The 23,895-nt window shown below is 44.3% G+C and overlaps 2 protein-coding genes across 13 annotated transcripts in view; one reads left to right on the forward strand and one right to left on the reverse strand.

Annotated features, from left to right (window-relative positions):
- Nucleotides 1–8,893, forward strand: part of ACY1 (aminoacylase 1) — a 30,098-nt gene extending 21,205 nt beyond the window's left edge. For both annotated transcript variants that reach the window (XM_068253020.1, XM_068253021.1), the window contains exons 11-15: nt 672–816; nt 1,031–1,099; nt 1,304–1,383; nt 4,591–4,651; nt 7,372–8,893. In XM_068253020.1, the coding sequence (XP_068109121.1) occupies nt 672–816; nt 1,031–1,099; nt 1,304–1,383; nt 4,591–4,651; nt 7,372–7,536 (520 nt within the window). In that variant the 3' untranslated portion in view covers nt 7,537–8,893. The remainder of the gene's footprint in view (nt 1–671; nt 817–1,030; nt 1,100–1,303; nt 1,384–4,590; nt 4,652–7,371) is intronic.
- An 11,298-nt stretch (nt 8,894–20,191) lies between these two features.
- TMCC1 (transmembrane and coiled-coil domain family 1) overlaps nt 20,192–23,895 on the reverse strand; it is a 283,585-nt gene continuing 279,881 nt past the window's right edge. For all 11 annotated transcript variants that reach the window (XM_068253026.1, XM_068253025.1, XM_068253024.1 and 8 more), the window contains one exon: nt 20,192–21,917. In XM_068253026.1, the coding sequence (XP_068109127.1) occupies nt 21,603–21,917 (315 nt within the window). In that variant the 3' untranslated portion in view covers nt 20,192–21,602. The remainder of the gene's footprint in view (nt 21,918–23,895) is intronic.

The following is a 23,895-nucleotide window of genomic DNA, read 5'->3' on the forward strand; positions in this document are numbered from 1 at the left end:
TACTCAGGGTCTCAAGTACTTTTGAGGAGGGCCGAAAACATATTCAACCAAGCTGGTCAAAGAACTTCACTGGGGCCCAACGCTGGAGCAACAGCACGGAGAGAGGACAGGTTCCTATACATAGGTGAGCATTAATTCAATTTTTCTTTTTGATTCAGATTTACTTTAATGTGGGGTGAACGCAATTACTTGCCTACAGGGTGCTGCTTCTCTGGCCATGGGAGCCGGCATCTTCTCCATGGAACCCGTGAAATTGTGTACGCATGCCCACCTAAAAGCATGCCGGGAGATGTAGTCTGTGGATGTAAGAACATCTCCCATCATGCATTGCAGCGGGCGCACCTGCACAAATTTGCCAGGAAGTTAATAATGCAGTACAGCTGCGATCGGTCCGTAGAGAAGATGTCAGCTCCCTTACAGTCGAAAGGCCAGAGGAACGGCACCCCTTAGGTAAGGAGTTACACTCGCCCTAACCTATGTTTCTCCGTCTCTTCCCCCCCCCCAGCCCCGCGCTTAAATTGTAAAAAGTGTTGTTTTCTTTTTAATAAACATTGAAGCAATGTAAATGATGATTAACACATCTTCTCATGGTTGTAAAATCATGCAGAGAATGTGGATAATCCTCTGTATGCTGGTATAGAGTTCATTCTTGTAACTTTATCATTTCTTAGGCTGAAGTCCGATCCGAGCCTCACACTTGGAGATGTGACCACAGTGAATATGACCAAAGTGAGTGGTGGAGTTTCCTGCAATGTGATTCCCACCGAAATGACTGCAACCTTTGACCTCCGTATCCCGCCCACTGCCAACTTAAAGGTACAGTGTTGCCTTTTCTTAGACTTGCTTTTCCTGTCTTTACCAAAAGACATTTTCTGCTTTAAGCAATAAAATGTATCTGTGTACTCAGACCCGAGCTGTGAATTTGTCATGCAGTTTAGTCCATGCAAAAAACACATTGTTTTTGTTTACACACCTGCATTATATGAGCAGTTTTTCAATATTCCACTGAATGTCTTTTCACCTTCTGCAGGAGTTTGAGGCTGAAATTGAGGGTTGGTGTCGGGCCGAAGGCGACCAGGTGACCTGGGTATACCATCAGGTGAGTGTGACTCAGCCTGGGAGGACATTTAGGAGGGTGGAGTGCTGAGGGCTAATATACTCACACATTTAGAGTTCGGGACACTTTTTCAACTAAGGCTGTAACCAATCTGAAGGAAAACTTAGTGGAAGTTACAATTTGGTAAAACCAGCCATGAACTTGCGCCTAATGCTGTTTCATTAAACTTGTTTTTCTTTATCTTAGAAATATATGAATCAGAGAGTAACAACTCCAGATGACTCAAACCCCTGGTGGAAAGCCTTCAGCGACCCCTGCAAAGAGCTGTGAGTAGAGACAAACGTGTAGAGTAATTGTGCCCATACACAAGTTAATTTTCCCTTGCAGATTCGATCACTGTAAACGATGTTCCGATATTGCAGTCCAATCGTAATTTCGATTGATTTCCAACCGAAATCGAAGTTATTGATTGCACCAGACTTTCAATCTCACTTGAAAGGGGCAGAGGCGCGGCAGCACAGTGACCTCTAACTGACGCCCCCCCACCCCAGGTCAGAACCCTAGTTTAATGACCCCATTGTATGCAGAGTACATGCAGTGGGGCACACTAACCTGTCTGGCCAGCAACTTCTCTCCTTTGTCCTTTCATTTCCATCCTGCTGGCATCTTTGTCCCCATGACCTGGCTGCATGTTACTTTAGTTACGTACATTCCACTGGGTCACAACAGTCGCCCACAGCGAAGGACACTGGAAGAAACCGGGAGCCTGGACAGGCGAGTGTGCACCATTGCAAGTACTCTGCATGAAACTGGGGCCCTGGGAAAGCACTATTAACCACTTCAGCCCTCAGTCGTGTTTCACTTTATGCATCCAAGCAATTTTCACCTCCCATTCATTCACCTATAACTATCACTACTTATCACAATGAACTGATCTATATCTTGTTTTTTCCCGCCACCAATTACCGGTAAGCTTTCTTTGGGGGGGGGGGGGGGGGGGGGGGGGGGTACATTTTGCTAAGAGCCACTTTACTGTAAATGCATTTTAACAGGAAAAATAAGAAAAAAATGGAAACATTTATTATTTCTCAGTTTTCGGCCATTATAGTTTTCAAATAATACATGCCTCCATAATTAAAACCCACGTATTGTATTTGCCTAATAGTCCCGGGTATTACACCATTTAAATTATGCCCCTATCCCAATGTATGGCGACAATATTTTATTTGGAAATAAAAGTGCATTTTTTCCGTTTTGCATCCATCACTATTTAAAAGATGATGATGATGATAAAAAAAAATTCATCTTTACATGGATATTTTAAAAGTTTAGACACTTAGGTAAATATTTCCTTTTTTTTTTTTTTACTTTTCCGTAATGATTTTTTTTTTTTATTAGACTTTTTTTTTAATTTCAGTATTTTTTTGGGAGGGTGGGATGTAAATAGTAGTTTTTTTCTGTACACGTGTGTGTGTGTTTTTTTTTTTTATAAACGTAGATGTAGTTTTACTATTTGGCCACAAGATGGCAATGATGAGTTTGTTTACGTTACATCACTAAGAGGCGAAAGAGCGAGGCTTCTGACAGAAGCCGTCGCTTTTTCTGCCAGGGAAAGGGATCAATGAACGTGCACCATGTCCCGATTCATTGATTCCCTGGCTAACAAACCGCGGCTCGGGAGCGCGCATGCGGCCTATTGGACGTATATTATAAGTAAAAGGCCAAAGTAGTTAAAACACTTGGGTTGGGGGGTGGTCACATCACCTGGGAGGGATTTGATCGAACCATTTTAAGCTACATATATTTGCATAAAAAGTGTGCGTAATCCTGCATCAAGTTAACAATTTGCATCTCATTGACCTTCCCTAGTCCTAATCAGTGGTGTCTTAAGTCCTCAGTACATTATGGAGGTGGTTTATTGTCCAAATGAGGCTGCAGATTTTCAAATCCTCATTTGTGATTGGTTCTTTGCGATTTGCACCTGGGTGGCTGGGGGAGGGGACAGTGATAATTTGAACCTCCAGCCATTAGGAAGCTCTCTGAGTAGGGCATCTTAACACCTTGGGGGGGGAAAAGCTCAGAGACAATGGGAGGCCAAATAGCGTAGTATGTTGAGGAAGGAGAGTGAATATAAGTAAATAAAAGTACTCAGTGGTGGGTTGCAGCAGGTGTAACCAACCACTTTAGGCAGGTGGAGAAGATAAACCCGACTCCACTCGTGGTATTTGACACGGACTGGATGCGGTCACTCTTGATCAAAAGGTACTGGCCATCACAATGGTAGAACCAGGGGAGGACAGAATAGACCCCTTCACCTAACTGTAGTGGGAGGTATATATGCACACAGTAAAGAGGCGTCTAGGGATTAAAAATACACCCAAAAGTAAAAAAATTAGGTGGCTTACCTCAATTACGACAGTCTTAATAGACAAAAGGTTTATTTGTATGGGCAACACGGTTTTTGTGGGTTTGAGCCCACTTCCTCAGGCCAATAAGTGTGCTGAAGGGTTAACAACCATGAAGCGTAACCTCATGATTTACTTCTGGTTTAGTTTTATCATTCCTGGGTGCCTATTTACCCTCCATGTTCACTGTTCGGTACAGGATGCAAACTGGTTATGCAGTAAAGGATGCAGTCCTCTCCTTACTGGTCATCATTGGGATGCATCTGCCCAGATATCTACACTGCCTGACTAAAAATAAATGCTATGAATAGTCTGGACTGCAATCTGAAAAAGCACTACTATCTAGGGATCAGCAACATGCATATCTCGGGCAGCCTTAAAGAGAACCAGAGACAAAGCACCCTCATGTATTTTACCATATACAGTATATCAATGGAAACATGACAGAAAACACCTACTCTGCTCTTTGTTTCATTCTTCACTGGTTAGTGTGCCTGTTATCAGCTCTGATAAGAATCTCATACTGAGCATTCAGTCTAGCTTTGCCCTGGAATGATTATAGCTGAGTCAGTCTTCTGTGATGTCTTTTCAAGCCCAAGCCTGCCCCCTTGTGGCTCTGATTTCCTGCTATGTGCTTTCCTGCTACGAGGGTACATAGCAGGAAATCGGAGCCACAAGGGGGCAGGCTTGGTCTTGAAAAGACATCACAGAAGACTGACTCAGTTATAATCATTCCAGGGTAAAGCTAGACTGAATGCTTAGTCAGGGATTCTTATCAGAGCTGATAACAGGCATATTTAGCAGAGAAGAATGAAACAAAAGAGCAGAGTAGGTGTTTACTGTCATGTTTTCATTGATATCTATGGTAAAATACATGAGGGTGCTTCATCTCTGGTTCTCTTTAATTCATCCGTGCAAATTATGTTTTAAAGGCAGGAGGCTTTCTTTTAGCTTGTTGAAAGCATTTAGCAACTAGTATTACCTAAGCCAGTAGTTACAGAACAGAGATTGGAGAAAATTTTCAATTTCATTATTTTACAATTTAATAACTTGCATGCATTTTTCCCCCCACCACTTAGTGTTGCTTTAATTTGTAAATTCCTGATCTTTCCTGGTGTTTGTTTTCAGAGGTGTGAAGCTGAATCCGGAGATCTTCCCAGCTGCGACAGACAGCCGTTACCTTAGGCAGGTGAGTAGACTGGACGCCTCTCCTGGAACAATGCCGCCCACTCTGTCTCCACCTGGCCCGCTGCATATTCTTCTCTCATCACTTCCTTTTCTCTATCTCCCGCCTAATTTATATACAGTAAAGGGAAGGTCCAAGCAAAAAAAAAAAAAATGAGTTTCACTTACCTGGGGCTTCTACCAGCCCCATGTAGCCATCCTGTGCCCTCGTAGTCACTCACTGCTGCTCCAGTCCCCCGCTGGCAGCTTTCTGACCTCGGAGGTCAGGGCCGCATTGCATACATTTTTACGCATTCCAGCTAGTGCAGGAACAAAAATGTATGCGTTGCACCACTAACGCGTAAAAATGTATATGTTAATGTTCCTGCACTAGCGGGAATGCGTAAAAATGTACGCAATGCGGCCCTGACCTCCGAGGTCAGAAAGCTGCCAGCGGGGGACTGGAGCAGCAGTGAGTGACTATGAGGGCACAGGATGGCTACATGGGGCTGGTAGAAGCCCCAGGTAAGTTAAACTCTTTTTTTTTTTTTTTTTTGCTTGGACCTTCCCTTTAAAGTCTGATGGTGCCCTCTATGTGCCATGCCCTTCCCTATAGTGGCTCTTTGTTATGGTTGCAATGATGGAATGCAGTATATTTTCCTGCCAGACATATAGGTATATGCAGTAAATTTTGGATCCCCCCCCCCCCCCCCCCCCCCCGGTACAGACTAGCCGCCCAATAGTATTCGGTACCCCCAGATAGCCCCCCAGTATAGGTAGCCAGAAGTGCTCCTAGTAGTGGGTAGTCAGAGGAGCCCGAGTATTATTTACCTATAAACAATGCTATGCTGTCAAATACATACTTAAAAGATATCCGGGAGGGGAGGATTAGATTTACTTACCTGGGGCCTCTTCTAGCCCCGAGCAGTTTATGGGCTGTAGTTCCGCTGCTACCCTCCCAAACACTCCAGACCACAGCAGTGGCCGCGGGCTACTGCACATGCGCGGGCATGGCCGCACTCCTCTCTCGATCACGCTCTCGTGGCAAAGACTGTTCTGTGCTTGCGCATCTCAGAAAGACTTAAAACGTGCAAGATCAGAATACAGTCAGCCACTGGAGCCAATCAAGAGATGCTCGTGGACACGCCCACAGATGCACAGTAGCCCGCGACCACTGTGGTCTGGGATCTTTTTGAGGGCAGCAGAACTACACAAGGGACCTGATAGACTGCAGGGGCTGGAAGAAGTGGGGTGACCAGTGCACTAGGAGTACTGTGTTTTCCTGTTGCGGGGGAAAATTTTTTTTTTTTTTTTTTTTTTTTTTCCAGAAGCCACATACGATGCCCTATTGCTGACAGCACAAGAGATTTGGGGCGCAGCCAGTCCCACCCATAGGCCGTAACAGGAATTGCGGCTATAGCTGCGCTCACGGAGTAACTTGGGCGCCGTAAAAAGACAGAGCTTAAAGAGACACTGAAGTGGAACAAACAATGATATAATTAATTGGTTGTGTAGTATGGATAATTATTAGATTAGAAGCAAAGAAAATATTCTCATTTTTATTTTCAGTCATATAGTGTTTTTTATAACATTGCATCATTCTCTAATATTTGCAGTTTACACACTACTCAGCAGTCTAAATGATTTTACAGAGCAGGGTAATGAACTTTTGACCTGTCCTGTGCAGAAGAAAAAACAATATAGTGACTGACAGTTGAGATAACAACCTTCAGAAGACAGAGCTCTCTGTGACTTGTGGTGGCGCTTAATGGCTTATTTGCATAGATAACTGCAGTTTCTTAACTCTTCCTGCACTGGAAACAATATTAGACTTATGTCTCTGCTCCTAATGTTCTATTTCTTAGCTGTACTACACATACAAATCATATCATAATTTTTTTTTCGCTTCAGTGTCTCTAAGTTACTTCTAAAACACTGTAATAGCTGGAAGCCGAATTACATCTTTCCCCCACTATCCATGGCAACCTGGAGGGAGATTAGTAATTAACGCCACTGGGACTTGTGCAGCAGGGTAAGCCATATATCGGCTGTGTCCTGCGCCCAAATCTCCCGGCAGCTCCCGGTATGCATTTGCAGGTGAAACAAGTATTAGCTATATATTTCAAAGTTTTCAGAAGTGCCACCTGCTGGTGGACAGGGGAAGTTTGCTACAGTCCAGAACCTTGCTGCCTTCAGCAGGTAAAACAAGATTATTATTTAGTATTTATATAGCGCCGACATATTACGCAGCGCTGTACAGTGTGTATATATATATATATATATATATATTTATTGTCCCTCAAAGGAGCTCACAATCTAATCCCTACCATTGCCATATGTCTATATTATGTAGTGTAAGTACTGTAGTCTAGGGCCAATTTTTAGGGGGAGCCAATTAACTTATCTGTATGTTTTTGGAATGTGGGAGGAAACCGGAGTGCCCGGAGGAAACCCACGCAGACACGGAGAGAACATACAAACTCTTTGCAGATAGTGCCCTGGCTGGGATTCGAGCCAGGGACCCAGCGCTGCAAGGCGAGAGAGCTAACCACTACGCCACCGTGCTGCCCAGATATTGCACGATTCTTGACGGGCACACTGGTCCCCACAGGGGAATACCAGTAAACTTATTAATCCTTTCATGCCCCCCCCCCCCCCTTCCCCATTGCTAAAGCCTATAGATCTCCCCCACAGGATGGCCTTTCCATTGCTTCACCTGTCACTGTTCCTCTGCTGTCTCCACAGGCTGGTTATGATGCCCTCGGGTTCTCCCCCATGAATAACACACCGATCTTACTGCACGATCACAACGAATATTTGAATGAGGACATCTTCCTTCGCGGGATTGAGATCTATACGCGGATCATCTCGTCACTGGCCAGTGTCCCCCCGCTGGATGGAGAACAGTAGCCATGGAGACAGAGGGGACCGGTGTGAACAGGCAGAGCCTGGGAATGCGGTTTTCTAGGATAAAATGCCGGCTGTACTCAGGGACTGACTACTCACCTCTGGGGAGTGGCAGTTTAAGTAAAACCAAATCTGGAACTCAGGGCATTTTATTAGCCTTAGCTGCTAGTCTCTATTGTTATATGGCTGCCTTCACCCCAGTCTCTGTCTTGTCTCACAAAGCTGTTTAATGGGGAACTGAAGTGAGAGGGATATGGAGGCTGCCATATTTTCCTTTAAACAATACCAGTTGCCTGGCTATCTTGCTGATCTCTTTGCATGCAGTAGTGTCTGAATCACACACCTGAAACAAGCATGTGACTAATCTTGTCAAACTTCTGATCTGAATGCTTGTTCAGGGTCTATGGCTAAATGTACTAGAAGCAAAGGATCACCAGCAATGCCAGGCAACTGGCATTTGTTCAAAATTATATAAATGCCAGCCTCTGGCTAAATGGTGTACTGGGCTGGCTAAGAGCTCTGCCTCTGACATAGGGTGACCTGACCTGGGTTGGAATCTCTGCTCTTCCCGTTCAGTAAGCCAGCACCTATTCAGTAAGGAGTCATTGGGCTAGACTCCCTAACACTGGTACTGCCTACTGAGCGCCTCTTAGTGGCTGCAGCTCTGGCGCTTTGAGTACACCAGGAGAAAAGCGCAATATAAATGTTGTCTTCTCTCACTTCAGTTTCCCTTTAAGAGAGAGTTTTTGCATTTAGTCATGTGAAAGAGCTTTTAATAACATTTACAGATTGTAAATGACTATTGTAAAGCATCAGAAATAAACAAAACAAAAACACCATGCACTGCATTCTGGGAGTGCTTGGTTGGTGTGAAATTGTCAGCTGCAGAGCTTTGTACTGCATCAAGCAGTAGAAAACTAGTTGTGGCAGCAGCGAGATCAGTTTTTGACTGATCCTCTGATTCGTCAGAACGACTGCCCCGCGGGCAGGTTTGACGACCTGTAGTTTGAAAAAAAATCAGGCGGACCACATGCAACTAACTTATCTCAGTGGTCAGCTCTGGAATCTTTTGTTAATGTTATTAGAAGCTCTTTTACATTAACTATTGGTTTGGGTCTAGTGGCTTTTATGTCATGTTTCTTGAGTCTTTTATCCTCCTTATAAGGACCTCTGCTGTCAGTGTTCCTGCACACAGTAATTACATCTAATTGCTGCACTGAGAAGTCTGTGTGATCAGACTAAACTGAAGATGCCTAATAACATATCCTGCTGCTTCTTGCTGTGCTTCCCAAAGGAAATTAAAGAAGTTAAATAAACCTTGTTTATATAAACATTAAAAAGATCAGAATTCTGCCTGGAAGATTTTCTTTTTTTTAGTTATGCTTATAAATACTCTCATCAGTCAATCAAAATTGTGTGTTTATTTACAATCTGTACTTATATGTGTCTCTGTGAGTTCCCTACCTAGCCTATGCCAGCCTTTCCCCAATCCTGACCTCACTGCTCTTCAGGGATGGCAGAAGACAGCTAGGGACTGAGGGGGGCTTCAGGAAGCTGTGGTAACCAGGGCTGTGGAGTCAGAGCTATTTTTGGGTACCTGGAGTCAGGAAAAAATGCACCAACTCTGACTAAATTTAAACTGTAATTAAAATAGAAAATATGATAAAATGTTCTCTCAGATAAGTCATAAATAAATTTATATATACAGTAATAGCTGTGCTTAGTCCACAAAAATGAAATAAACCAATCAAAAAAGTTAGTTATTTGTGCTGCTTCAATAAAGCAGTCCCCGTATTTTTTAAGTCAGATATACATATCTGATTGTGACTGTATATATGATATGTACTCAGGAATCTTTTATATATATATACTAAATAACATCTATGCTGTAAGAATAAAGCCTGATGTGTAGCCGTGTCACTAATAGAGATGGTCAACGAGATAGAAATAATTCTGCATTGATGCTGGTTTATGCAAATGTATGCACTCCCTTTGCTCATGAAATCAAACAATTTGATATGTTGTTAAAATTTGGTTTGATGACTACGAATTAAAGGGTACCCAAGACGGATGAAAAGAAAAGTTTTATACATACCTGGGGCTTCCTCCAGCCCCCTTCAGGCTAATCAGTCCCTCGCTGTCCTCCTCCACCACCTGCATCTTTTGCTATGAGTCCCAGTAATTCAGCCAGTCAGTGCAGTCCAGCCGCGTGCTGCTACCCACAGCCTGCATTCTGCACCTGCACAATAGTGCTGCGCAAGTGTAGTACGCTCCCGGCGGCGGAGTGTGTGCATGCGCACTACACCAGACTGGCTCAAGTACCTGGACTCATAGCAGAAGATCCGGGTGGTGGAGGAGGACAGCGAAGGACTGATTAGCCTGAAGGGGGCTGGAGGAAGCCCCAGGTATGTATAAAACTTTTTCATCTATCTCAGGTTTACTTTATTACACAGTAGCACTATACTCTACATGCACATTCCCCACAGAGCTGCAGGGAATCCACTGAGAATGTTGTGCACATTGAACACAAAGGTGTTGTCTATTACCCATAAACATGGTTCCGATTGTACATGAAGAATGTGTAAAGAAGGAAGAATCCCCTCATTCCCCTGCAGAGTACCTGCACATCACTCTTACATGTACCCACAGTCACATTGGCTAGGGCCTGATCCATGTTCAGATTGTGCATGAAGAATGCAGGGGAATGAGGGGATTCTTCTTCCATTACACATTCTTCATGCACAATCTGAACATGGATCAGGCCCTAGGCAATGTGACTGTGGGTACATGTAAGAGTGATGTGCAGGTACTCTGCAGGGGAATGAGGGGATTCTTCCTCTGAGTACCTGCACATCACTCTTACATGTACCCACAGTCACATTGCCTAGGGCCTGATCCATGTTCAGATTGTGCATGAAGAATGTGTAATAGAGGAAGAATCTCCTTATTCCCCTGCAGAGTACCTGCACATCACTCTTACATGTACCCACAGTCACATTGGCTAGGGCCTGATCCATGTTCAGATTGTGCATGAAGAATGTGTAATAGAGGAAGAATCTCCTTATTCCCCTGCAGAGTACCTGCACATCACTCTTACATGTACCCACAGTTACATTGCCTAGGGCCTGATAGATGTTCTCTTACCAAGGACTAGTTTTAGTCTGACTAAAAGTATTAGAGGCAGAAGATCCGCCGGATATCTAAGTAACTGGTATTGTTTAAAAGGGAATAAATATGGCAGCCTCCATATCCCTCTCACTTCAGTTGTCTTTTAAAATTCCTACGTGTTGGCAGTTAAGAGATGCATTTCATGTTACATACTTTCAATCAACAAGATTGTAATATGCAAATTAGAGGAGTCGGAGGAATCCTAACCTGAGGAGTCGGACTCAGCGGAAAAGGCCCCAGTTGACGTCACTCAGTCAGACAGAGTCCGACTGAGCCGCTTACTGGAATTTGACTGCGGGAGAACAGCAGTGCTGAGTAGGACAGCGAGGGACACATCCATGCTTATGGGGCTGGAGGGAGCCCCAGGTAAAAAAAACTGCAGTGAGACTCATCTGAGTCTCTTTAAGGAAGCCACAGGTAAGCATACAACCTGAGATGGCTTTCCTCTCAGGTTCACTTTAAGTATGTTGCTACATGACAGATAAATAGAACAGTAATTTATGATGAATTTTACTCTAGGAGAAATGTACTTATAAATATGTATTTTCAATTATACATTCATCTGGTATAATTTCATATACTGTAGTTCTAATATTATCACATTCTCATATTTAGTGGTAGTGCATTGTGGGTAAACACAAATGTTCACTTATAACTGAATTATTGCAAATTTCCTTCTGTTTTAAAGAGACACTGGAGCGAGAATAAATCTCGCTTCTTGTCTTATAGTCAGCAGGGGCATGTGTGCCCCTGCTAAAACGCCGCTATCCCGCGGCAAAACGAGGGTCCCTGACCCCTCACCCCCCCTGCAAAATCTAGGACGGTCGTAGATTTTGCTGCTGTTGAGGCAGGGCTAACGACAGCAGCCCTGCCTCACAGCGCGTCTGTCAGTGGCGCATCGCCACCTCTCCCCCGCCCCTCTCAGTGAAGGAAGACGGAGAGGCGGAGATACGCGGTGGTTAGCCCTGCCTCAATCCGGAAGAGATCCCCCGCTGCTCGGAGGGGATTTCGGGGGGTAAAAGACCCCCGTTTAGCCGCGGGATAGCAGCGTTTTAGCAGGGGCACACATGCCTCTGCTGACTATGAGGTCTGAAGCGAGATTTATTCTCGCTTCAGACTCTCTTTAAGAAGGCAATTACACCAAGCTTTGCTTTTTTAGTAGGAGGGCTTTTTGGTTCCTTTTATTCCCCTATACATTCCTAGTAGTTTGGGTCACCCTGCGCTGCTTGGTTACTCTATTCTAAAGTAACAATCTTTATGAAAATCTTAACATCCCCCTCCGTCACATTCAGTAAGGGTGGAAGCAGCCATCTTGCATAATAATATAGCATGCAGTTTAGTCTGTAAGCATTGCTATTTTTAATCTGTAATTTTTTGGACTGAACATCTTTGTAGCTTGCTGAACACTGCACAGCTCCGTAACTGATAAAACTGCTGGGGAAAATACAAACTAAACCTTACAGGCACTTTTCTTCCTCTGTATATTGTTCCTAGAACTTCTAATAACATGGCTAATCTGTTAGGAAATGGTGACTGTAGTTCTACTTTAAGTAAAAACTCCATTTTGACAATTACCGTATTTTTCGCACTATAAGACGTACATCCATACCATAAGTTGCACGCAGGGGTAGAAGACAAAAATCAGGCAGAGAAAAAAAAAGAAATACTAAACCTGGTGCATCCATGGAGCAGGGGCATCTTGTGGAGCTTCTTGATACTGTGTGAATTCATCAACACAAAAATGCAGCATGCTGGAATAAATGATTTGCATCCTCTCTGCAAACTGCCTTATTTAACAAGCCTCATTTCGCATTCTCCCCTCCCTTACATTCAATTACTTTGCAGACTTAAACTTACGGTGCTGCAGTCAGTTAAAATGCAGTAGTGATGCATCAGGTCCTGAGCTCCACTCTACTGACTTGCCCATAGCTGGAGGTGGAGCATTGCTGGGCTACGAGGCTGACTGGATGTCAGTGAGGCCGTAGCCGAGCCCCGATGTCAGGGGAGGTGAAGTAGGGAGAGTTTATAGGGGGAAGTGGGAGCAAGTGTGAAATACGGGAGGCAGGTGTGAGATACAGATGAGAGATAGGACTGCGGCTGCAATTTAGGACTTCCTACAGTCGCTTGGCACAAATGGTCTTATGGTCCTGGCACACATTCGGACCATAAGACGCATTAACTTTTCTCAGCACAATGCAAATTGGGAAGGAGCTCCATGTGATATTACCCACAAGCCTGTGCATCCAAGGCTGAATTTTTAATAAGGCCTAGGACTAACGTCACTGAGTGGGAGGGATTTCACCTTTTCAGCTGGATTCCCATTGTCTGCAGGACCTTTTCCCCTCCAAGCACTGTGTTTTCTCTGACAAACCTGTCATCAGTTTCACACTGGTGGCGAGCTCATTTTCACCTTACAGTTCCTCTTTAAGGGATTGCCACTTAAAAACATCGCCAACCACAGATCAGTTACACAGTTAACACAGCTACAAGGCTAATTTTATCAGCAGCTAAAACTGTTAATTTGCCTGACTGACAAGGCACTTTAATCAAGGGAAAATGAATGAGGCATGTTATAATAGGGGGCAATAGAATGAGAGAGTTATAAATACACCAACAAAGGCAAATTGCAATTTATACCATGTAAAAAAGAAACCATATCCATATAAACCTGGATCCAGAAACACCACCACCTTCTCTGGGTCCAACCTCATTTAGATGGATGGAGGCAAAATGGAAAACTGGTGTAAGTTCTGTCAAATCAAAAATTGAATTATTTTTGGAAATCATGGACAACACAATCTCTGTGCTAAAAAGGAGGACCACCCAGCTCGTTATTGAAACACATTTCAAAAAGCCAGCATCTGTGAAGGTAAGCGGGGCATTAATGCACATCTGGGAAGGCAACAGTAAGGGCCTGTTTCCACTACACGCGGATTCTGGATGCAGAAAAATGGACTCCAATGAAAGCCTATGTATAGGTCTGTTTCCACTAAACAAGATTTTTCTCATGCAGATTTCCTATAGGCAGTCAGTTTTCTGCAACCAAAATCTGCGTGTAGTGGAAACAGGCCTTAACTGAATGATAAGTACAAGATTTAGAACACGTGCTTCCATTCACATGACTATTTTTCATGCAAGTCCTTGCTTAGGGTTACCATTGTAGCAAAAAAAAAAAAAAAGTTCTGTAAATTATATAGGTAGAAAAAACAAAGTTTTGTAAAAGTAATACCTTTTAATGGCTAACTGATAGACTTAAAGAGACACTGAAGCGAGACTAAATCTCGCTTCAGCTCTCATATATAGCAGGGGCACGTGTGCCCCTGCTAAAACGCCGCTATCCCGCGGCTAAACGGGGGTCCCTTCACCCCCAACCCACCCCCCGCAAAAGTTGGTCGTGGACTTTGCTTCCTGGAGGCAAGGGCTAACGGCCGCAGCCCTGCCTCCAGTCGCGTCTCAGACGCGCATCGCCGCCCCTCTCAGTGAAGGAAGACTGAGAGGGGCGGGGGAGAGGCGGAGATACGAGCTGACAGACGCGCGTGGGGCAGGGCTGCGGCGGTTAGCCCTGCCCCAATGCGGAAGTGCTCCCCCGCATTACGAAGGGGATTTGGGGGGACAGGGACCCCCGTTAAGGCGCGGGATAGCGGCGTTTTAGCAGGGGCACACGTCCCCCGGCTATATATGAGGTCTGAAGCGAGATCTATTCTCGCTTCAGACTCTTTAAATGATGCAAGCTTTCCTGGATCTAGTCCCCTTCTTCAGGCATATTTCCAGATGTATGTTGAAGTCACCATTGAAAACATGAGAATGATCAGGCAAATCAAGCAACTCTTGGGAAACAGATTGCGTATGTGTGCAAAGTCCAGGAAGTTTTATTACGTTGTTTGTTTTTTAACCCAAGTTGTCGTTGATCTACTAAAAAACTATTTCCCAGTCATGCACTTACCAGTGTGAGTTGATCTTTAAAGAGGAACTGAAGGAACATGAGATATAAATGTGTGAACATGCAGTACTGGTACATGCCTGTGTTCCAGTTTTATTTTTTTCTCATTGCTGAAGTTAATAAACCAGTGCTTTATCTATGCAGTCTGACTGCAGGGGCAGCTCTCCTGAAAACTAATTATAAGCCATAAAGCATTTGTGTGGTGGTGTAAAAACTCATAGCAGGACATTGATTAAGGCCAGATATTTTTTCTACCTCTAGTCCAGTGTTTCTCAAACCTGTCTTTGTGACTCCCCAACAGGTGACGTTGCCTACAAAACATTCACTGTTGGGGAGTCACAAGGACAGGTTTGAGAAACACTGCCCTAGGCCAACTTTTTTTGTGATCACCCCATCCATGTGCAGCAGCCCCTTATTACATGTGTAACATGCATATACAGTGGGTCCTCTCTCATGTGCAGCTGCTTTGGGCAACAGCCAGTTATCCACATATTGATCTCTATTTTCAACCTTTTTTTGTCTGTCTGTGGCCTCCTCTGCTATTTGAAGCAATCTCTCTTCCATGTCCAGACAGAGAAACAGAGACAGTCAGGTGCAGGGGGTTGGGGTTGTTTGGACACGGAAGAGCGGCGAGAAGGTGATCTAACACAGCAGCATGGGCGTCGCTAGCACTATTTTGGGGGGGCCCGTGCCCCCATGCCCTGGGGTGCCCCCAATCTATTTCCAGGGGTGCCCGCTGCCCCCTCCTGGCCGCCAGACAGCCAGCAGCGTCAGACCTCGATCAGCGGGCGACCAGTTAGAGCGGGCGCTAGGACCTAGCGGACACCGCTAATATGCGGAAGTGACATCACTTTTGCATATACAGCGTGGTGCGCCCGCTCTAACTGGTCGGGTCGCCCACTGATCGAGGTCTGACACGCTGCTGGCTGTCTGTCAGGTGAGGGGGGCACCTGTCACTCACTACCTAACTGGGGGTCACTCACTACCTAACCTGGGGGGCACCTGTCACTCACTACGTAACCTGGGGGTCGCCTATCACTCACTACGTAACCTGGGGGTCCCTGTCACTCACTACCTAACCTGGGGGCACCTGTCACTCACTACCTAACCTGGGGGCACCTGTCACTCACTACCTAACCTGGGGGCACCTGTCACTCAGAAGCCTCATGATTTGTTGGGGGCCTCATGATTGCTGAATTTGTCATGTTGGGGGCTCATGATTGCTGAATTTGTCTTGTTGGGGGCCTCATGATTGCTGAATTTGTCTTGTTGGGGGCCTCATGATTGCTGAATTTGTCTTGTTGGGGGCCTCATGATTGCTGAATTTGTCTTGATGGGGGCCTCATGATTGCTGAATTGGTCTTGTTGGGAATCACATGATTGCTAACTGCAAGACTATGGAAAAGCTGAATCATCATCATCATATGAGACAATAAAACGGAGGTTCTAAAAAAAAAATTAAAACATTTTTTCAGGAGTAGGATGGATGAAACTGTTTATCTTCACAGTTTATTTTCAACTTGGATTTTCTATAATGTTCATGTGTTAAAACGTTTGTACAGTATTTAGTTTAAATTGCTGTTGCCACTTTGCGATAGATAAGTGACTTTTGGGTTGCAGTTTGGGCACTCTGCCTCCAAAAAGTTCGCCACCACTGTCCTAATCTAATGTCCCACCATTGCTAAGTTCATGTAAATTTGTCTCCACCCTTGACCACACCCACATTCTGGTCCATGGCCACACCTACGCGCGCCGCACAACATAGCCCTCATATTTTTCAGTACGCTTATCTCTGCAGCCTACAGTATGTACAGTATAAGCTGTTCTCTAGTGCCTGCATTGTGTGCTGATCTAGCTCCAGTGTGTACAGTATAAGGTGTTACTCTGTGCCTTTACTGCTTGTAAACCAGCTGTATTGTATGCTGATCCCTGTTACTTTCGGTATGTACAGTATTAGCTGTAAAGCCTGGTACACACAATTTTGATTAGCCAATTTTAGCTCTGTTCATCAAATTCATTGTCTGTTCACCCACTTACTGCATGGGGGTGGTAAAGTTGGTCAGTGATTGACCAATCAAAATTGTATGTGCATATACATCTTTGATCTATGCCTATACTGATTGTAAATTATCTAAATAAAGACAGGGGGCTCCATCCAATATTTCGATGGGCAGGCCCGTTATCTGTAGCTCACAACGCTGCTAAGTTCATGTACATTTGGCCCCACCCATGGCCACGCCCACTCACTGCATGACCATGCCCATTTTTTGCCCCCACCTAGTGCCCACAGGTGCCCCCGATCTCCAAGGAGCCTAGGAACGCCCCTGCACAGCAGCGGGCTAATATAGCAGATAGGTCACCACTGTTACCATATGTTTTCTGCGCCTCTGCTTGCAGCTTCGGGACTTGGCTGGGCGGGGCTTGTCAGACTGCTTTTTAGCCAGCCGGAGTCCGAAAGTTGTCCTTTCATTATACAGTGAAACCCTGGTTATCCAGATCTCAGTTTACCAGAATTCTTAAGCAACCAGAAAAAATAAACCCTGGCCTTGCAGGATGCATTAATCTACTTTTACACTTCTTTATACAGTAATAAACCTCTGTTACATTAAAACGCATCTGAGGCGAAAGGGTGTCAAAGTTTTATACACAACCTGGGGCATCCTCCAGCCCCCTCCCATGCAGAGCACTTCCTCGTCGACGTTCTCCGCCTCCTGGATGCTCCAGTAGATGCCCCGTTATCTTCGGCTATTTGCAGGCGCAATCCCATGGCAGGGAGCGTTGCGGGCGAACATGGCCACACATGCGCAGTACGCCCTGACTGATAAAGCTAATAGGGCATCTACCGGAGCATCCATGAGGCTGAGGATGGCGGCGAGGGAGCTGGAAGAAGCCCCAGGAATGTATAAAACTTTTACGCACTTTCATCTCAGGTTTACTTTAGGTTAAAGAGTAACTGTTAGCCCCCAAATTGAAATTTAAAACACTATTGCAATGTTTTATTTATTATATAAGTGAGCCAAAAAGCCAATGTACAAGTTAAAAATCAATCTAATTTTGTTACTATCTAACCTTTTCCCCCAGCTCCGGACGCAAGCCGCATATCAGATACTGTAGCATGCAGAGCATGCCTATGTCTGGCCGACCCCCCTCTCCCCCCCAGGACCAGGTGCCAATATATTCTCCCCACCGCAGCTGACCGCTCTGACACGGAGAGAGCGGCAGCACTTCCAGAGCAGCACCACAGAGCAGCCAGCGCCGTGCATCTCTCTCACATGTGATTCTCTCACATGTGACTCGGCGGCGGCTGCTCTGCGGTGCTGCTCTGGAAGTGCTGCCGCTCTCTCCGTGTCAGAGCGGTCAGCTGCGGTGGGGAGAATATATTGGCACCTGGTCCTGGGGGGGAGAGGGGGGTCGGCCAGACATAGGCATGCTCTGCATGCGACAGTATCTGATATGCGGCTTGCGTCCGGAGCTGGGGGAAAAGGTTAGATAGTAACAAAATTAGATTGATTTTTAACTTGTACATTGGCTTTTTGGCTCACTTATATAATAAATAAAACATTGCAATAGTGTTTTAAATTTCAATTTGGGGGCTAACAGTTACTCTTTAAGCCTGTTCCTGGTCTTAATTTGGTTTTTAATCACTGTATTTAACATTAATACAGAGTTTATGGTAAGTATACAATGTGGGGTATAGTGCTGTTTTTTAGCGAGGCCTATTTTTAACACAGACTCACAAGCAACCAGAAAGTACATTTATCTGGCATCGGCCAATCAACATTGGTGTGGGATAACAGGGGTTTTACTATATCTATATACTGTAGATAGAATTTTTTTTTTTTAAGAATATATGGTCCTGTATTGCCATATAGTGGACTGCTATATAATAATTTAAAAAAATCAATTTCCGTCATATTCTATATTTAGACTAAGTGGACTTCAAGTAAGTAATAAAAGTATCCAACATGTCTCAGCGGAAAACCACATCGACCGTGGCTGTTCCCTCCCATTTGATTGCAGCCACCAATTTGTAAGAAATGGGAAACTCAGCATGAAACACAATCCACCACACCAACAACTGGTATAGGTTTAGTTAGACCGAGAGGTCCTGGTGTGCTAGCATAGTTGTCCCAGTATGGCTAGTATAGTTACCCCAGTATAGCTAGTATAGTTACCTCAGTATGGCTAGTATAGTTACCCCAGTATGGCTAATATAGTGCCCCAGTATAGCTAGTATAGTGTCCCAGTATAGCTAGTATAGTGTCCCAGTATAGCTAGTATAGTGTCCCAGTATAGTTAGTATAGTGGCCAGTATAGCGCCCCAGTATAGGTAGTATAGTACCCAGCATAGGTAGTATAGTGCCCAGTATAGCTAGTATAGTGCCCAGTATAGCTAGTATAGTGCCCAGTATAGCTAGTATAGTGCCCAGTATAGCTAGTATAGTGCCCAGTATAGCTAGTATAGTGCCCAGTATAGCTAGTATAGATCCCAGTATAGCTAGTGCCCAGTATGGGTAGTATGGTGCCCAGTATGGGTAGTATGGTGCCCAGTATGGGTAGTATGGTGCCCAGTATGGGTAGTATGGTGCCCCGTATAGCTAGTATAGTGCCCAGTATAGTTAGTATAGCGCCCTAGTATGGGTAGTATAGTGCCCAGTATAGCAGTTGGTTGGGTTTCTACCTGAAAGAGTTAATCATCAGGTATGCAAGTGACAGTTTCTCTCCAGTCGGGCCCTAGTCAGACTATAGTGTAATCCTCGCCTCTGTTTCAACAAAATTCCTGGTGGAAGGGTGTCTACCTGTCCTTTTTCCTTTCTACGGAGATTGACGTCTTAACCTAAGTGGAGACACGTAATTTTCCCCATCTGCCTGCACAGTGGTTGCCTTGGAGGTAACCCACCTTTGTGAATAGCTTTCTTAAGCCTCATACACACGGTACAATTGCAATGCAATTCAAATTGCATCGTGGGTAGACGTAGAATTGTTTCTGATCGATTTTGCATTGACAAGTACCCAAAATCGATTGGAAAACTGATCGGACTGGTCAGAAATTATCTAACAGATCCATCGATCTAATGGAAAATTGTACCGTGTGTACCCAGCTTTATACTTATGCTCACATACACTTAATATTGAATGTACCACCCTATAGTGGGCTCATGATTGTTCTCCTTTCTTTATTTCTATACTGTAATCCTCACTGATAAGGAATTACAGCCATAAAACAAACACATTCCTGCAGAATAGAGATAAAAAAAGGTCAATAGTTCATATATTTTAGCTTCTGGGACACTGAATGACTATCAATGAGACTACAGTATTACACACATTTTTCTTTCAGCTAATACACAGAAAATAAAACGGATTCTAAAAAATACATTATAGGAGTAGGAGGATAGATTAAATTGTTTATCTCATCAGTTTATTTTCAACTCGCGTTTCCTTTAAATTTAATTTTGATTGGTCATTATGGCCTACCATTTTTTGCACATGACCATTTGCTCTTTGCAGTAAACCTGAGAAAATGATTATGAAATTAACCAGACACGATTCTGAGTTTTAAAAACATTACTCTTTTATTCAACAAGCCCTCCCCTCTCACTCCAAATAATATTAATTCAAATATTAAACAAGGTATAACAAACCTCCTGCGAGGATAGAACGCTCATAGTAAAGACAAACGGTACCATACTAGTACTGCTTCCAGAGATCAACCACCCAAGTACACTACAACGCCCCCTGGTGACTCAGCAGCGCGAGCATCTCTTTCAAAGTGCGGCCAGTTGTACACGAGCCGCTGTCTGCCAGAAGGAGCTGATTGACCCCTCCCCTTGGCAAATGACGGCTAAACTGCTACTTAAAAAGAAAAAAAAAATCAATAAAATACAACATAAACTAGAAAGACTACTCTCTCAGTTCGTACAGGGGGGTCAGGAAAGAAGACGCCACAATACATTGGTGACGTCCTGAGCAGCAAAGGGGTTAGTCTTAATTATTGACGGAGTCACGGTTCTTCTCCCGACAGAAACAGCAGTCACCACTGCCCCATCTGTGGAGTTATAGCACGAGATCGTCCATGGGAATGTGCAGCTGGAGTTTGCGCTAGCAGAGGTAAGGCGCCACGGCTCAGCTCCAGCAAGGAAAGGGATAAAGAGAGAAACAAAAAAAATAAAGTCCAGAGTTTTAAGTGTAAAGGCAGTTTGGATCCCCCTTGAATTTAGGTACCACCTGTTGACCTCTTAACGTTAAGCTGAAGGTGCGGAAATGCCCCCCATCCCCCCCGATGGGTACAGAAGCAGTAAGGCACTTAGAATTGATGGTTTTCTGGGTCAGCATTATGTGGCAGAAGCAGGTTGCTGTGCCTTATTGCTGGAACGCAAACTGTCCAAGCTCCAGGGCACTCCCAGCATGCCTTGCTGCAGGCAGAATTGCCCCTTTTTTTCACAGACCCTGAAGGCACAGAACTGAGGTGCAGGTAGCAAAAGGTGGGTTTTGGCGCCAAAAGAGTGGGCAGAGGCAGAGAGATCCAGAGTAAACGCAGATGGGAATAATAAAATAGATCAGCAGTTCTCCTTCAGTCGGTGGGCAAAAGGTGCCCACAAATAAAAACAACCACACACATGGAAAAAGGTCAAACTTCTCTCATACTATGTAAACAGTACACTCTCGCATCCCCTTGTGCGCCCCTGTAGCTTACTGTCTTCAGAAGGGGGGCCACATTATTGATGGTAGGGGTGGGGTGTTAGTACGTGCCCATTGCAGTCCTCCTGGGTTGCAAGGCATAAGGAGGGCTGGGCAGTGTGAATTGGCAGTTGCCCAACTCTCGCATGGCCTCTGATAGAATTCTTGTTCGTCTAGAGAGAAAGAGCATCACCCCGACACAAGGTAGATGGGCTTTTCCAGTGTCTCTAAACAGAAAACTGTACCATCTCTTTTCACAGTCTTTGAGGAGTACGTCTGGTTATCTTGGGGGAGACAGTAGTCGTTCCAGGTATTCTGAAAAGGAGTCAGAGTGTTTATAGAGTAGTGCAGCCACCAGGACTAGGACAACAGTTCCTAATGTCCTGCCGCGGGTCTTCAGTAATGGGACTACGCAGTTCGCCACGGTGGAGACAAAGACCAGAACGACAGCCATAAGTGCCAGCAAAATGTTGATGAGTTTGCCAAGTAGGTTTCTTGCTGTGGCATTCTCTAGGCCCTCCAGCTGGACAACCTGCTGCTGCTGCTGTTGGAGCTCCATCTTGGAAATCCGGGTTTGGCAAGCCTCTAATGCCTCCTGCAAGTGAGATAAGAACAGGTCATGCAGTGGATGTATTTGAGCAAAAATAGAAGCACATAAAATGGATTTCAATACACTGGAAAAGAAAAAAAGGACTGCAGGTTAAATCACATTAATATAATCGAACTTCCATCTCATAAACATCTCCAGAATTCGTCCCTTCCTTACACAAAAGGCTACTACAATGCTTGTACGTGCTCTAATAATTTCCCGTCTATCACTTTAACACAGTACTCTGCCCTACCAAAAAAAAACTGGCACCTCTCCAGTCCTTACTGACCTCTGCTGCTAGTATCATCCAGCTCTCCTCCCACTTCTGATGATGCCACTCTTTGCCAATCCCTCCATTGGCTGCCAATCACCCAAAGGATCCAGTTCAAACTCCTAACACGATCATTCAAAGCTCTACATAAACTATCTCCTCCATACATTTCCTCATTAATCTCCAGATATCATCCCTCACAGAACCTTCACTTCTAAGAGTCCCTCTTGTCGTCCAGCTTTTTCACCTCCACTCACTCTCACATCCAGGACTTCTCACGAGTGTCACCTCTCCTTTGGAACTCTCTCCCACAGCCTGTCCATCTTGCTACAGGCCTGGAAATTTTCAAAGTACCCTCAAGACAAACCTTTGCTATAGGCATAATTTAAAACTCACTGCCTCATCCGCCAACTCCTTCTTCTACACATCAATTGTACATAACTGTTCTTCTATTACTAGTTGTCCTGATTGTAAAGTATGTAGAACTGCTCATGTATCTATGCTCCCTATTATTGTAGGGCACTATAAAATTATACTAACAAAACCTGGCATATGAAGTGACACAATACCAATTTTGGATTGCCTACGCGTGAAACATTTCTATCATCTCTATAACACTTAAAGTGGACCCGAACTCTTCTACAGCAAACAATGAAAAGTCATTATTCCACATAAAGTTGCTGAAGAAATTCTCTTAACAGTATTCTGTGTGTTTAGCTAGATCAACCTGTCTAATTAGCTCTCATCAGCAAATATAAATAGACTACAAGAGAGCTTTGCCAAGGCAGTTCTACACAAGGTAAACACTGAGGCTTAACCCTTTCAGTGCCTTCTGCAAGTGTGAAACCAAGTAAAACTTCAAGTTTTATTTTTAGGATTTCTACAAATTGTAATGAACAAATGTGTTTTCTATAAAGGTCATCATGCTTTGGCTAGTCTTTTAGAGGAGAGAGGAAGTTCTGAGGTTACTTCCACTTAAAAAAACATAAGAAACCTGCTTGCTGACTCATGACACATGGGAAATTGTCTATTAGCACAAATCCCTACAGAAGTCTCCTCCTCCTCTCCAGGCGCAAACTTGAGTGACAAGTGATCAACGATGCGTAGGTGGTATTTTCATTGTTCGAATCTAATCTGGGTTTCCTTAAAGTGGATCTCCACAGTAAATGAAAAATCCCAAAGCCTCGCTGTATAACCACTTAAGTACCAGCAGTCTCTGCCTCCTTAAAGAGGAACTCCAGTGAAAATATTGTAATAAAAAAGTGCTTAATTTTTATAATGATTATGCATAAAATGATTTAGTCAGTGTTTGCCCATTGTAAAAGCTTTCCTCTCCTTGATTTACATTCTGACATCACATGGTGACATTTTTACTGCTGGAAGGTGATGTCACTGGAAGTAGCTGCTGCTTGCTTTTTTTGGCAGTTGGAAACAGCTGTAAACAGCCATTTCCCACAATGCAACAAGGCTTACAGACAGGAAACTGCCAGGACCGTGGTCTTTACAGTTTCTTGTGGGAGTGGTTTCACCACAATATCAGTCATACAGAGCCCCCTGATGATCAGTTTGTAAAAGGAATAGATTTCTCATGTAAAAGGGGGTATCAGCTACTGATTGGGATGAAGCTCAATTCTTGGTCATGATTTCTCTTTAAAGAAAACCTGAACTGAAAATTAATAGTCAAAATAGGCATACACAAGTCATACTTACCTT

This window comes from Hyperolius riggenbachi, chromosome 9, assembly GCF_040937935.1.
Source record: "Hyperolius riggenbachi isolate aHypRig1 chromosome 9, aHypRig1.pri, whole genome shotgun sequence".
Taxonomy (NCBI): Eukaryota; Metazoa; Chordata; class Amphibia; order Anura; family Hyperoliidae; genus Hyperolius; species Hyperolius riggenbachi.